At 46.8% G+C, this 16,171-nt stretch overlaps 1 protein-coding gene across 6 annotated transcripts; it reads left to right on the top strand.

Annotated features, from left to right (window-relative positions):
* Positions 1-613: 613 nt before the first annotated feature.
* Positions 614-15,963, top strand: PCYT2 (phosphate cytidylyltransferase 2, ethanolamine). Of its 6 annotated transcripts, none has more exons than XM_035104263.3 (13): positions 614-711; positions 6,662-6,750; positions 7,218-7,379; positions 7,886-7,952; positions 8,337-8,421; positions 9,517-9,561; positions 10,660-10,798; positions 11,966-12,048; positions 12,170-12,247; positions 12,462-12,527; positions 13,055-13,120; positions 13,485-13,573; positions 14,763-15,963. In XM_035104263.3, exons 1-13 carry the CDS (start codon positions 629-631, stop codon positions 14,884-14,886), a joined length of 1,176 nt encoding a protein of 391 aa, XP_034960154.1. In that variant the 5' UTR covers positions 614-628; the 3' UTR covers positions 14,887-15,963. The 6 variants fall into 6 exon arrangements, with proteins under 6 accessions (XP_034960154.1, XP_088519169.1, XP_088519167.1 ...); XM_088663043.1 differs by lacking the exon at positions 614-711 and adding an exon at positions 893-1,135; XM_088663041.1 differs by lacking the exon at positions 614-711 and adding an exon at positions 1,510-1,756.
* The last annotated feature ends 208 nt before the right edge of the window (positions 15,964-16,171 follow it).

Below are 16,171 nucleotides of genomic sequence, written 5' to 3'. Positions count from 1 at the left end.
GTGTTTGACAAATTTCAGAGGGTCCATCCTGTTAGGCTGCAATCGATTGTAATGGATTGTTTTGAAATCGCTCAAGCAACAGATGCGGGGTGGAAATTGCGCCCGCCTCGCCGTCCTGCATTTTGCCAGAACAAAGGTGGCAACCCTAGTGTGTATCTCAGAAGTGGGTGCCAGGAGAAAAGGAATCACAAGGGCTTTGGACTCCCCCCAGCAAAGTTGTGCTACAAAAAGTCGTGTACAGTATTCCCTGGGGTTAGGGAATAGGCGAAACTTTGTTTATTATGATGCAAAGGTTGACAACTGGCGTGGAAGAGAGCTCAAATGTCTCCAGCAGCGGAGGAAGGCCGGTGAGCGTCCGGCGCAAAGGAGACGGTACAGCGCTGAAGGACCAAGACTAGAGAACGGTGCGCCCAGTCCCCACTCTGGAGAGGGTTCCTGTGAAGGGGGCGGGGCGACGCGCGCGACGTAAGGCAGTGGAGGGGGGCGCGCGCCGCCTGTTGGTCAGGTGACGGCCACCGAAGATGGCTGCGCGCTCGAGAGCTGCGGCTCCTCCCTGACCACGTGACGAGGGAAGTGACAGCGCCGGGGTCGGCCAGCCGCCCAAGAGTCCGGCACTCACTCGCCGGAGATGCTGCGGAACGGAGCTGCCGGGGCCTCCTCCCCTTCTGGCAATGGCGCCAACCGGCCTGTGCGCGTGTGGTGCGACGGATGGTGAGCGCTTGCTTGGGTGTGGGGGGGAGGCAACCAAGCCCGTTTCCGAGGGGGACGGGACGGGACGGGGCCCGCCTGCAGCAGCAGCAGAAGAGACGCTTCCCCGGGTATTTCTATGGCAACCGCTCGCCTTGCTGCGGTTGCCGCCGCCCCGAAACGGCTGCCCCTTGTCCCCATAGCAACGCCCGTCCGCACTGCTTTCGGCTGGGCTGCGCTCGCGTCCGCGACGGCGGCGCTCCTGTCACCCGCCGTGGGGCATTTCCAGCAGGTGCCCCCTCGGGTGGCGCTTTCTGTGCGCCGCTGCCAAAGCTCCTCCAGGGGACGCGGGCAGCGCGGGATCCAGAGCAGGAGGCTGCTGCTGCTGTACTGCGCGCTTAGTGGAGGGAGTTCGTAAGCTCGGAGGGGCGAACAGGCTTGCTTCCGGGTAGAGCAGGCGCCGAATCGCGTAGTGCGTCCGCTCACGGGGGGACAGGACGCGCGTTGTGTGTGTGTTGTGTGTGTGCCGCATGCACGTGGAGGGGAGGGCTTCCTGCATCATGCTCGCTTGGAACCGAAGCTGTTGCCGGTTAACAGGGCAGGCTCCCCCTTCTTGTTTGCTTTTCTCTCTTGGCGGACACTCTTCGGCTCCCTCTTCTCTGCGTTTCAACAGGGCTTCTATTTCTACGGTAGTACCCGCTGCTAGCGCAGGGTTTGCAACGGGTTGCTCTGAATGTGGGTGGAAGAGATCGGCGGGCCAATTCGCATCAGCTGAGCGCTCGCGGTTGGAGTGCGCCAATCGCAAAGCCCGGGCTCTTGGCTGCGATCCCGCTGGTAGGTGGGCAGCGAAGCTTCTGTGGGTGGCGCCGTCGCTCCTGATTGGCTCGATCCCGAAGCTGGCTGGTTCCTGTGGCCCAGCTAAACTTATCCCATTGAAGGGACTGGATGTTCTCGTCTCGGGGTTACGTAGATAGGACTTTGGAGCTTGAATACGGTTGTAAACATAAATTTCCCAGTTGAGACGCGCTTTTGGATTATCGGGTGCCCTGAATTCCCCTCGTTCTGAGAGGTGTGTACGGTTCATGGCTGCAAAATGATGTTTGCTCATAGGTATCTTTTGACTACCCTATGGCCTAAATTGCACCTTATTGTCATGGGTTGAGTTTATTGGGCCTCAATGAAATTTGTCCCTGGGCCTGTTCGCCATGATTGTAAATGGGCCAGGAGGTTGTAACTGGCATAAACGTCACCTCACAGGAAATGATACAAAGTCACACTGTTCCGTACAACGTTCTGAAATGCATAGCTGCCAAGTTTTCCCTTTTCTCACGAGGAAGCCTATTGAGCATAAGGGAAAATCCCTTAAAAAAAGGGATAACTTGGCAGCTATGCTGAAATGCCAAACAACCCACCCTTATTATTGCCTCCTTTGGTCACCACCTGGTGTGGGAAGTCAAGTGCATTCTTTTGAGTTCAGTATCTGCTCTGTTATCATTGTTTCCCCAACTTGGTACTGCAGGGAGGCTTCTGGAGCAGCAATTTATAAAGTGCTACCTGTTTGCCTCTCCCTTTCCTTACTGTTTTTCCCCCTCACCTGTCTATTAGCTTCTAAACCATGGGTAAGGTAAAGGTAAAGGGACCCCTGACCATTAGGTCCAGTTGTGACCGACTCTGGGGTTGCGGCGCTCATCTCGCGTTATTGGCCGAGGGAGCTGGCGTACAGCTTCCAGGTCATGTGGCCAGCATGACAAAGCCGCTTCTGGCGAACCAGAGCAGCACACGGAAACCATGGGGTAGGATCTGTCTATTGTACAATTTTTGTATAGTGCTTAGATGTAGGTTCTAGGTCACAGAATCTTAGACTCTTAGAGTTGGAAGGGACCCAAGGGTCATCTAGTCCAACCCCCTGCAATGCAGGAATCTCAGCTAAAGCATCCATGATAGATGGTCATCCAACCTCTGCTTAAAAACCTCCAAGGAAGGAGAGTCCACCACCTCTTGTGGGAGTCTGTTCCACTGCCGAACAGCTCTTACTGTCAGAAAGTTTTTCTGAATGTTAAGTCAGAATCTCCTTTCTTGTAACTTGAAGCCATTGGTTCGAGTCCTACCCTCCAGAGCAGGAGAAAACAAGCTTGCTCCATCTTCCATGTGAAAGCCCTTAAGGTATTTGAATATGGCTATCATATCTCCTCTCAGTCTCCTCTTTTCCAGGCTAAACCTACCCAGCTCCTTCAAGCACTTCTTGTAAGGCTTAGTTTCCAGACCCTCGATAACCTTGGTTGCCCTCCTCTGCACATGTTTCAACTTGTCAACATCCTTCTTAAGTTGTGGTGTCCAGAATTGAACACAGAATTCCAGGTGTGGTCTGATCAAGGCAGAACAGAGTGGTACTATTACTTTCTTTGATCTAGACACCATACGTCTGTTAATGCAGCCTAGAATAGGCTTTTTTTTGCTGCTGCATCACACTGTTGATTCATGCTAAGCTAAGGACCCCTAGGTCCTTTTCACATGTAATGCCAGTAAGCCAGGTGTCCCCTATCTTATATTTGTGCATCTGGTTCTTCCTCCTAAGTGCAGAACCTTACATTTGTCCCTATTGAAATTTATTTTGTTAGCCCGGGCCCAGTTCTCCCATCTGTTAGGGTACTTTTGAATTCTGAATCCCACTTTTTCTCCCTCTCAACAACTGTGTGAAGTAAGTTAGAAGAAGAAATATAGATGGGCAGGTGAGTGATTGATGGAAGGAAGTTTTGAGGTAGAGAGAAACAGCTGGATGTCCTCTTAGTGTATAAGTGATACTGAATTCATGAGATTTAATGAGGTCACCTGGGGACAGTGTGTAGAAAGAATAGTAGAGGCTCAAATACCAGGAAAGATTCTAGAGCAGATCATTAAGCAAAGCAAATGGTCTGTGAGCACCTAGAAAGGAACGCTATGATCACTAAAAGTCAGCATGGGTTCCTGAAAAATAGGTCATGTCAGACTAATCTGATCTCATTTTTTGACAGAATTACAAGCCTGGTAGATGAAGGGAAAGCTGTGGATATAGCCTATCTTGATTTCAACAAGGCCTTTGACAAGGTGCCCCATGATATTCTTGTAAAGAAGCTGGTAAAATGTGGGCTAGACAATGCTACCATTCAGTGGATTTGTAACTGGCTTGCTGACCGAACCCAAAGGGTGCTCATCAATGGCTCCTCTTCATCCTGGAGAGGAGTGACTAGTGGGGTGCCACAGGGTTCTGTCTTGGGCCCAGTCTTATTCAACATCTTTATCAATGACTTGGATGATGGGCTTGAGGGCATCCTGAGCAGGTTTGCAGATGACACCAAATTAGGAGGGGTGACTAATACCCCAGAGGACAGGATCACACTTCAAAATGACCTTAGCAGATTAGACAACTGGGCCAAAGCAAACAAGATGAATTTTAACAGGGAGAAATGTAAAGTACTACACTTGGGCAAAAAAAATGAAAGGCACAAATACAGGGTGGGTGACACCTGGCTTTCAGAGCAGTACATGTGAATAGGATCTAGGAGTCTTGGTAGACCACAAACTTGACATGAGTCAACAGTGTGATGCAGCAGCAAAAAAAGCCAATGCAATTCTGGGCTGCATCAATAGGAGTATAGCATCTAGATCAAGGGAAGTAATAGTACCATTGTATTCTGCTCTGGTCAGACCTCACCTGGAGTACTGTGTCCAGTTCTGGGCACCACATTCAAGAAGGATACTGACAAGCTGGAACGTGTCCAGAGGAGGGCAACCAAAATGGTCAAAGGCCTGGAAACGATGCTTTATGAGGAACAGCTTAGGGAGCTGGGTATGTTTAGTCTGGAGAAGAGAAGGTTAAGGGGTGATATGATAGCCATGTTCGAATATATAAAATGATGTCATATAGAAGAGGGTGAAAGGTTGTTTTCTGCTGCTCCAGAGAAGCGGACACGGAGCAATGAATTTAAGCTACAAGAAAGAAGATTCCACCTAAACATTAGGAAGAACTTCCTGACAGTAAGAGCTATTTGACAGTGGAATTTGCTGCCAAGGAGTGTGGTGGAGTCTCCTTCTTTGGAGGTCTTGAAGTGGAGGCTTGACAGCCATCTGTCAGGAATGCTTTGATGGTGTTTTCTGCTTGGCAGGGGGTTGGACTGGATGGCCTTTGTGGTCTATGATTCTATGAAAAACATATCTTCAAGGGAGAGAAGAAAAGGTTCTACTCATAGAAACATTCAAAGATTGTTTAGATAGGTACGGTAGGAGAGTCACTGGAGGGCAGTCATAAAGGAAGTCAAGTAATAGAAAGTAATTAAGTGCATCAAAGGTGACAGGTCAAGGAAGATGAGAAATGAGTAGAAGCCTTTGGGTTTAACTTACTTTGGTGAGGGTGTTTTCAGCGGAATACAGAGGGGTTCCACTCTCCTTTCGGGGTCTGGAGGAGGAATTGGAGTAGAGAGCCAAGATAGTGGAGCTAAGCAGCACCAGGAAGTTTAGATGCAATGGGCAGAAGCTACATTGGGGGGGGGGGGTTTGAGGAGGTAAGAAGGATCAAACTGTTGGGGAGAGATCGATTAACAAATAGTGTACTGTGCTTTCTGTGCTTACACCAGCGTTCAGCAATATTTGTGTATGCAGTCATAATTAATGCAAGATTCCTTGCCATCTGGTTTGCAGTTTGTTCATAGCATTCTGCTTTAAGAAGTGGAACTAAAATTTCCTGCATAATGTGAGTGGGAAGGTGCATTTCATGTGAGAGCAGCCAAGGTCAATTTTCATTAATAGTCTCAATTGCCTTGTTAGCAATAGATATTATCTAGTATTACAGCAGTCTAATATTTTAATAGTACGATAAGCCTTGAGAAGGAATTCCATGGAGGAACGGCATGTCCTTATTGAAATGGAATAAGCCTAGGGCCTTAAGGGAAGGTCCCAGGAATATTTCCAGTGACTGAGCAAAGGGTTTATGTTACCAGGAAATTCTTTAGAGCTGTGGGGCACAATGAGTCCAACATCTTGCATGTGATCTCTTGGTGTGTTCTGAAGCGTAGAAGCTGCTTGTATCAATTACCTCCGTGACTCCAATGAGGGTTACCAAGGAAGGGGGCAAATGGCACCTGGAACCCTTCCATGTGTCGTCATGGTAACTAGGTTTGAAGCCATGTGGCTTCTGGAAGATAACCCCTGGGAATGCTGGCACCAAGACACATTCTAAATTGCAAAATCATAAGTAAGAGCCCTTTTAGTAACTGCTTGCCTTGAGTCTAATGACGTAGTTGCTACCTTCTGGACCAGAGTTAGATTAAACCTGAAGAATTCATGCTCTCCTCAGGCTTTGCTGTCTTTTTCATTAATTTGTAACCCATATTAGCATAATTTTGCTCTCATTACACCTTTAATTTTACCATGAGTATTTCTCCAAGTTATAAGCAAAAGTGGTCTATGAATGCTTTCCTGTGTCATTTTAGCAAAACATGTGTGACCATCGCTGCCCTCACAGGCCTCCCTCTCTATTGAAAATGGCAACTGAAGGCAGGCAAACCATTCACCTTATTGCTAGTTATCTGTCCAGATTGGAAATCCCTGCAATATTAAAATCAAGTTGGGATTTTCCACTTGTGGTTGTCTTCAGGCTGAATAATCTAATCATGCACATTTGTGGTTTTCCATTCATCAAGCAATACAATGTGTCTCTCAGTGCAGATGATGTAACAGTGAGCAAAAATGAGATGCAGAGATATGAGCAGATCTATGTTTAACAGAAGAGCGTAAATGTAACTAGGACTAAAATCTTTTGCTGCTTGTGAGCACCTTTCCATCATCAGTAACCGGTATTAGTGGTATAGCTTGCTGAAATGACGCATTGATTGGTGTTCTATGAGTTCTATGACAAGAGGAGACTTGTCTTGTGATAACAGTCAGTACCAGGGCAAGTTCTTCACACAAGCCCCTTTGTCTTTTCCATTCTTTTTTGTAGCTATGATATGGTGCATTATGGGCACTCCAACCAGCTGCGGCAAGCTCGTGCGATGGGTGATTATCTGATCGTAGGAGTCCACACAGATGGTAAGGAAATTGGCCCACTTTTCTCCTTGTTTCAGAAGCACCCCTGGGAAGACACCCAGAAAGTGAAATTGTGAGCAGCAAATTCCTTTCAGTCAGAATATGGCTAGATTCTCCCCCTACCATCTGCATGATTTCACAGTCCACAATCTGGGGGTGGCCAGCCTGATGCCACTGAGATGCTCACAGCCTAAGCATGACAGTAGTGTTGATTGTCTCCAGCATCTAGTACTCAGAGGTGTATTGCGAGAGGAGAGGGATGAATCACTTTCTGTCTGCTTAAAGCCATGTCTAGGCTTTTGAGACTTCACCTTCTACTGCCCATATTTTTCCAAAGTTTGTTCTGAAGCGATGAGGACTAGGAACTCTTTAGGATGTGGGATGCCAGTTTGCTTAGGAAGCGTATGAACCTGTTGGATGCATGCAGACCTGGCATTAACAAACTTGTCTCTGTCTGTCTTAAATCTCAGAAGAGATCTCCAAGCATAAAGGACCCCCTGTCTTCACTCAAGAAGAGAGATACAAAATGGTGAAGGCCATCAAGTGGGTGGACGAGATTGTACCAGGAGCTCCTTATGTCACAACCTTGGAAACGCTGGATAAATACAACTGTGACTTCTGTGTACATGGGAGTGAGTACCTGATACTCTTCTAGCTGGTTACATGTGAATGATCGGCCCAGATGCATTTAACTGTGGCTCTCAGGCTAAAATAAATGTAGTAGTTTTCTGCCTTTGCCAGTAAATCTCATGCTCATTCACTATCCTGGACTTGATCCATTCTGCAGCATAGACTAGAGCCATAGAGGTGTGCTCCAAAAAGCAGTCGGATGCTTTTGGGAACAGAAATAAAACGGAGACCAATACCGTCTGCAGAACAGTACTCAAGTTATCTAAAATTACTACAAACCGTGTTCCCAAAGGATTCTGTTTGATCCACAGTGCTCTTTCTCATCTAGTCTGGGAAGGGCAGCGGACTAAAGTTTTCCCCAGCTTTACAGAAGGCAGGCCTGCTCATATACACAAGTTCACCATAACTTAACTGTGGTGTGTGGTTTTAGGCTTTCACCGATTAGTCTTCCTAGGCAGCTTCTCTAATTTGCCAGCAATGATCTGTTTTCCCCCCCTCCCCTTCACAGATGATATCACACTTACTGTGGATGGCAAGGACACCTATGAAGAAGTAAAGAATGCTGGGAGATACAGGTGACGCCCTGCTTAGAACTGTTGTTGCCCTGCGCAAAATCCATCCCCGTATCAGAATAGCGAAACATTGCCGAGCTGATCGGTTAATTTTATTCATTGTGTTTGTAGCTTGCTTTCCTTCCACGCAGTTCGAAATGTGTACACATCCGTTCCCAGGTGGCCGCCTGCAGAAATGCTGGCCGTGCCTGAGCCCATTTAGCTTCAGTGGCAATATTACATTAGGCTTCTTGATGCCGTTCCTTTGTCCTTGTCTCCCATATAAATGTGGTGTGCTTCAGGGATAATCTTGGGGCAGGAAGGAGATGTGGATGTGAGTGTAGTGTGAACATGGTGAGTAGCCATTGCCAAGGGCCCCCATCTCACTCTGAGCTTGTCTTATTGCAGGGAATGTAAGCGCACTCAGGGAGTATCCACCACAGATCTGGTTGGCCGCATGCTGCTCATGACCAAGGCTCACCACAGCAACTTTGTGAGTCAATGAAAGAGTTTGAGGGGGGAATGGGGCTTCTTGGCTACATTGACTTACCAAGACAATCTGGGCTTTCTGATCTGAGATTGCTTCCTGGACAGATTGTAGCAAGCTCTCTGCTTGCGTGCGCCAGGACTAGAAGCTGTTTGGCAGAAGCCTTTGAGGCAGTAGGTGCCAAAAGCAAAGAGAAAAAACATATGTTTGATGAAGTGGCCTTTGAAATCTGCACGGAATTATCACTGTTAGTGTTTGGACCACGTGTACTGTGTTGATGATGAACTGGCAAGGAGGGAAGAAAAGGGATTCAGAAGCTGTTCATGTAGGTCATCAGATGGCAGTGATGGGATTAGGGAGCAGGGTTTTCTGGTGGGTTGCCTGGGGAATGGTACAGGACATCACAGGTCAGGCGTGTGTACATGTATATTTGTGTGCTGGTGTCAGATTGTTGCAGTTTGCTTTGTGGGCAGGATGGTTTGTCCTGAAGATATACATGAGGTTGTGGAATTGAAGCATTTGATCTTGAGTTTCACTGTGCATCTTGATGTGTGCGGGCTGAAGACGGAAGCCAAACCCTGTTCCATTTAGTGCCTGTTTTAGTTTGAACTGTGGGATTGTCTTCTTTACATGGATGTGAAATGTGAAATGTTTGTACTGCCTCCAGTGTTGGGGGGGGGGCAGTATGCTTCCAAATACCAGTTGGGGAGAGTGCTGCTACACTTGCAGGGTTTCCCATAGGTATCTGGCTGGCCCTTGTGAAAAACGGACGCTGTACTAGAAGGGCCTTTGGTCTCATCCAGCAGGACTCCTTTTATGTACTTAGGGTGGGAAAACTTGAGTGATGGCAGCTATGCCCTATCACAAGGGTGGAGAACCTGTGGCTGTCCTGGTGTTGCCAGACCATAATTCCCATCATCTCTTGACCATTGGCCTTGCTGGATGGGGCTGATGGGAGTTGGAGTCCAGCAACCTCTGGAGGGCAATAAACTTCCCACCCTTGCCCTTTCTGATCCCTAGCACCCTGCGTTTCTTTCCTTAACTAGAAAGTCATTTAGGCATTTCCCCACAATTTATTGACATGCTTGCTTTCTCTCTTAGGATGAAGAAATGGATTATCGGAAGCACGCAGATAACTTTGGGAAAGTGAGTACCATTTCCAGTGGCCGCAAATGAAGCCACTGTGATTCCTGCATGTTGTGCAGTTTTGCATTTTTTACTGTGGCTTTTCCCTGCCTGGCGTTACCCTGAGCGGACCTGACTTCAACAGTGGAGGGTGTGGTGGCAACAGGCAGAATCTGGGACAATGTCATGGTTAAGTAACTACTAGATATTCAACACACTATTCACAGCAGGGTAAAATGAAGATGAAAAAGCCACAGAGAGAATTGGTGGGATGAGCTGTAATGGTCTTATCTCCCAGTTGAGTGAAGTATTAAAAGACATGAATTCCAGCTTGCAGCCTGGCAATCTTAGCAGACATGCAGCTTCATCTGGTGTTAACTGTTAATATGGCCAAGAAAGTATCTGGTTGTTCATGCCACTTAATTTCCTGTTGTTTTGTTGAGAGTTACTTGTGAAAGGATAAGTTTGTTGGTGTGAACATCAACTCAGTGATCAAGGAGATTGCTTGGGGTTTGTTGCAGCTGATTTCTAGTCTCACCAGGACTTCAATGGAATATCTATTTTGGCCAACTGAAATACTTTCAGTATCTGCCAAGTTATACAGTAGAGTCACGTGGAAGCTTATTGTGTCTTGGAAAAACTTTGTGCTTTTTTTCCTGGCCTTAGGAATGTGTGCTTTGGCACCAGTGTTGTAATGTGTGTATATCAGATTAGTTGACTAAACTAGCTGTAGAAGCAGTACTTATTGCTGCCGCGTGGTGGAGCTAAACTCTACAAATAGGTTGTTGAGATATCTCAAATGGGTCATTGAAGTTTTCTTTTTTACTTTCCGGATTTCTCCTAGAAAGGGGAAATCCAGATCAAATGGGGTAAAAATATGAGCTGGAAATTTGTCCACAATATCACATGGACACTGCAAAAAAAACAAAACACTTTTGTGCACTGATCTGGCAGTAAACACCTGCCTGCAAGCACCTACTGATAAAGGTGGGATGTTGTGTTGACTGTGTGGCATGCCTGTGCTAGGAGTGTGTGCTCAATGACATTTCAGTCTGCTTCTTTCACAACTCATCCCAACTGAAGCCTGCCAAGGTATTATAGTTGTACTCTTTTCTCCAGTGCCCTAAAGGTCACAGCCCCTGGACCGGAGTTTCCCAGTTTCTACAGACATCCCAGAAGATCATCCAGTTTGCATCTGGCAAGGAGCCACAACCAGGAGATACTATAATCTACGTGGCTGGTGCTTTTGACCTCTTTCGTATCCTGTTTCCTTTGGGGCCGGGTGGAAGGAGGTGTCTGTGAGGCAAATTAGGGGTTCCTGACACCTTGTGTTTGGTCTTACTGTGCCCCAGGTCTCAAATGGCCCTGCTGTGTTTTGCTTTTGTTTTGTTTTGTTGAAAGTTGTTAAGAAACCCCTATTCCCCTCCCAGAGTAGTTTAATAATCAATCGCTTTTCGCATGGAACTCTGTGGATTGTACCACTCTGAGAAGAACAAGTCAGCTATAGTTGTTCTTGTTTGACTCAGACCTTGCAAGGCATTGCCACCCCTTCTGCAGTTTCTACTGTAGCAGAGAGTGCGTTTTGAGCCCATGTTCCTTAATGATGTGCCAGAAATACAGTCAGCTCAAAACATAGGCTTTTGCATTTCCTCTTTTAAAACCATATGTGTTAAGAATTTTCTGCTGTGATAGCCAAACTAGCCCAGGAGTCTTTGAGTTATAATCTCCAACAACCATCTTCGAAGAAACTGAACTCTTCCTGAGTCGTCCTGTATCACACATTCCAATGCATCCCAGTCTGTTATTTCCAGCTGCTGCTGCTACAACAGTTGAGTGAAAGGCACGTGAACAATAAAGGATGTGTGCAGCCATGCCTTAAACAGGGCTTTCCATGTTTTCTCCCTCCTATAAAGGAAACCCACCTTCCCCCGGCCTTCACTTTGCATCTGATAGACCTACGCATCCATGATTCATCTGCTGGTCTCAGCCACCTGTCTTTGCTTATCAGTCTTCAGTCATTGCAGGCAACATTTGTTGCTTTATTAGTATTTTTTAAAGGAAAAACACATTTTATAAAAGAGTTACAACATCACTCTGAAGTTATAGGTCACAAGTGCCAAACCGCCAGTGCTGTGCCAAGATTTTTTATGTCAACTGTAGAATTGGTTTCCCTTGAGCTTGATCCCTGATAATAGGGTATTGGAAGTCTGTAAACAATGTGGTGAGTTCACTTCCACAGCTACTCAGTTACTCCAGCGCTGAGTGTCTGTGTGCATCCAAACTATAGTAAGTCAGGTTATCCACAGCAGTTACTGAGACTACCAGGAAAAGAAGCATAGAGTCTATGAGAAGCACACACACACAAAAAGTCTCTACTTCTCATTCTGTTCCATCGGCTTTCATCCTTAATACATACACTCTCCAGATGTTGGTCATGTGGACTTCCTAGAGAAAGCGCACCAGATAGCAAAGCGACCTTATATAATTGTGGGGCTACATTTTGACCAGGTGAGTATAAGCATCACACTGCCTAGGTCATTCGTTCCTTCTCATCTCAGCTGGGAGGGAGGGAGGGAGGGGTGGGAATGCAAAACTTCCACTTGTGCTGATTGTCGTATTTTAATCGTAGGAGGTGAATCTGTACAAAGGCAAGAACTATCCAATCATGAATGTGCATGAACGAACCCTCAGTGTTCTAGCCTGCAGGGTGAGTATTAGATGAAACCTTCCTCTTACAACTAGGACATGGTCGGAATGCGCCAGATAAAGCTGAGCACATCTGGCTGTGGTAGACCACCTGGTAAGCTTAAAAATGTCACTGGAAGGTGCCTGATATACAGAGTTCAGTAACTGAAACATCCATTGGCAGATGTGGGAATCCGGAGTGACAGTTGTCTTCTCTCTCTCCCTCCTCCTCTTAGTATGTTTCTGAGGTGGTGATTGGAGCCCCCTATTCCATCACCGCTGATCTGCTGGATCATTTTAAGGTGAGCATAGTTCCATTGATTGGGTATGTGTGTGTGTGATTTCTACTAACTGGGGGTGGGGGAGTGTATGCTCTTAGGAACCTGCTGTTAAAAGGCAGTATCTATACACACCTGTAAATTAGTTTGGCCAGATAATATGCTGGGGCAGATGGGGAAAGGGGAATGAATGCATGTATTGCTAGCAGAAATTGCTCTGTAGCATCTCCTCTGGCTCTGGAAAGCTATCATCTGTACCCAGCCTGACTATTGTTCCCTATTTGATGAGGGGTGGGCTGCAGTACCAGGATGCCTGTGAGGAAGAGAACACATTGATGATTGTACCAATATGTTCTGCATCAGCCATGGAGGTAACTGCCTATATTTTTGTGGGCGAGTTGTTGGCAGTTGTCTCCCTTCACGCTGTACCTGTGGTAGGCAAGCACTTGAGAGATATGTCCCTTTGCTTCTGAAGTTTCACAGGTAGCCACATCATAATGTAGGGGAGCCTGAGAGCGAAGGCGATGGTGACTGTTGCTGTTTCTCTGCAGGTGGACCTTGTGTGCCATGGAATGACCGAGGTGGTACCAGACAAGAATGGGTCAGATCCATATGAGGTAAGCAGAAGGCTGCTTCCTGGTTAGTGTCGATTTCATGCCATCTATTCCCCAAGTCACAGTGCATGGCAGAGAATTGGGTTCCCTTCTGGAGGGCAGTTTTTGAAAAACGAGTATGTGGGTGACTGGGCAATAAGGCTTGGCCTGTCATTTGTGTGACCAAGTAGCAAGCCTCTCCTTGCTGTGGGAAAGTGCAGTTCTGTTCCTTCCTTGAATGCACTTGAGTTGTCAGCTTTTTCTGCAGCTGTGGCGCATATTGGGCATTCAGAAACTATTTTGGCAAATGCCTGTTGCTAACTTCTTTGGAATGCCTCTAAAGAGCCATTGCCTTGTGTCCTCTCATCTCTCTTCCCCATATTTGCAGGAACCCAAGAAGCGTAATATCTTCCGGCTGGTGGACAGTGGCAACAATCTCACAACAGATCTGATAGTGAAAAGAATAATTAAAAACAGGTTGGCTGACCTTGACTTTGGTTCACGTTGGCACAATAAGGCCTAGAGTCTACTGTGCCGTAACTCCTTGCTTATCTGTCTTTTATTTTGGAGTCCCATACAATGCCAGTCATATTACAAACCAAACAGGAATTCACAGAGGAGGGAATAGCTAAAATTCTTCCTAACATCCCTGAAGATGAAATTTCAACAGTTTCGTTTCAGTGTTCAAAACCAACAAGACGTTTGGGCCTTGGAGCAAGGATTCTGTGCTCTGCACCATTGCTGCCTCCCCATAATTACAACTATCCACTGCCTGATATTCTAGTTGCTGTGCCCTCTGTCAGTTTTGACAGGACCAGCACATTCTGAATTCTTTGAAAACAGATATGGCAACCAGAATTTATTATGCAAGTATGAGTGAGCCATTGGTTTGTGCATATTAGTTACCTGGAACACTGCATTTGCTGTTTTAAGGACTGTCTTGGCAAAGGGAGAGCTTTTGTACCAAGCAGTCTGTTGTGATACTGGATTCTGTCTGCTGCTGCTGCCAGGGCCATTTGAAGGAGCATTAGTGAATCCGTTCTCCTTGCCCACACAGTTCTGATAGTGGTTAGACTATGTCCGTTCCCAAGCTCTGAACAGGCTTTTCCGGGCACCTTTAAGAATGCCGAATCCCTGAAGCCATTGGGTCCTCAACAAGAGTCTTCCACATGGCTGCCTTAGATGGCTTACTTGTCCAGAGCCTTTCCTAGGAGGAATCATTGTTGAAGCAGCAGGTGTGAGTGGCTCAACAGAGTAGTATTTTTTCTGTCTCGGCTGTTTGGAGCGTCTCCACCCCCATCGTTCAGCCTGGACACTGAGATCCAGCACTGAAGGTCTTCTGGCAGTTCCCTCGCAGTGAGAAGTGAAGCTACAGGGAGACAGGTAGAGGGCGTTCTCGGTAGTGGCAACCTGTAACTCATCAAGGAGATGAGTAACTGTATAACCTTTAGAAGACACCTGAAGGCAGCCCTGTATAGGGGAGCTTTTTAACATGCAATGTTTTATTACAGTATGTTTTTATACATGTTGGAAGCCACCCATTGTGGCTGGGACAACCCAGTCAGATGGGTGGGGGTACAAATAATAAAAATCATTGACCTTATAATTGAAAAAGCACAGTGGACTTAAATATTTCATGCTGATACAGATTTCTCGATCGTTACAGGTTGGAGTTTGAAGCCCGGAACCAGAAGAAAGAAGCAAAAGAATTGGCTGTGCTTGAGGCCATGAAGAGAAGAGAAGAGGAAGGGGCCCTGGGGAAGGCAGGCCAGGAAGATCATGAGAGCTAGCATGCGGAACGGTGTGGCAGAATCCTTCCCTCCTGGAGCGGCAATATTTTCCTGGAGGATAGGATACTGCTGCCAGCCTTAGGAAGGCCTGCGGTCACAATTCTCCCGTGTGTGGGGAAGATCCCAGATGCTGCTATCTAGTTAGCCCAGGCCCAACTCCCACGGGAAGATTTTAACATTGCCCTTTCAATAGCAGGTTTCAATTCCAATGAATGTTTGCAATATGGTGTGATTTCACCTGACATATTGGAGCTGGGGAGTCAGGGTTATCTCTGCTCAACTTCTTATTGAGTCTCTGCATCTCGGGGCATCTCCCTGATTTCTGCCTGCCAGAGACAACTTTTTAATCTTTAAAACCTTTCTGGTTTGGCTCATTGCTTACAGCATTAATAGGATCCCAGAGCATCTGCTCAACAGCAGTGCTTGCTGGAGTTGGGCTCCTAGCCAGACTGACCACTACATTTCCTTGCTTGGGCACAAAGGGTTCTCTAAGTGGCCTGTTGCTGCTTGCACACACTGCCTTGCATCTGGTACCTACAAAATATTTCCATGCTGTAGCAGTGGATGGAGCTTAGGCAAGTCGCAGGGTTCCCTGGTGGTAGACAGTGGCCCTCACTACTCTGCACTCAGACATGTTTGTTTAGGCCTATGGCCAAAGAAGAGATTGGTGGCACTGCAATTCTCAGTGTTCCCACGAAACACAAATACCGCATAGATCTTCAGAATGTGCTTGGAGCTCCACCCTAAAGCCCCAGTACATTGCTTCACAACCAGGGCTTCATTCTCATCCATATGGGCCTTGTGGTTCTTGTGCGGAGAGATTGAGACATCAGGTACATTGAGCCCAGTATACTGTGTATTGTATTTAAAATGCTTTGTGCTGCTAAAGTTGAATGCTTTGTGGTGAGATCCAGGTGCAGATCACTGTCTGAGGCGTCTTTTCATGCACAGTGGGAAACACATGGGTGGGGGCTCATGTGACCATGGGGCTCTTCCCTGTCCAGGCAGGCTCTGTGTCTTTTCTATCTCTCTTGTACAATTTCAGCAGTGGAAATTAATAAAATGTTGATGACTTAACTTGTGTGGCACTTTATTTTATTTATTAACAATAAATAATAAACAAAAAACAATAGCCCCCATATTGTTGTTATTAGCCCTGCTTTTGGGCTTCCCAAGAAGCATGTGGTTGGTCATTGTGAGAACAGGATGCTGGACTAGAATGGGACGTCCCTGTTTTCATCGGAGAACTGTTGGCAGGTATGGGACTGCGCCTTGTGTTACATTT

Source organism: Zootoca vivipara, chromosome 2 (genome assembly GCF_965207765.1).
Source record: "Zootoca vivipara chromosome 2, rZooViv2.hap1.1, whole genome shotgun sequence".
Classification (NCBI taxonomy): domain Eukaryota; kingdom Metazoa; phylum Chordata; class Lepidosauria; order Squamata; family Lacertidae; genus Zootoca; species Zootoca vivipara.
The sequence above is the reverse complement of the archived record's forward strand: the minus strand, read 5'-3'. Positions and strand labels throughout refer to the sequence as shown.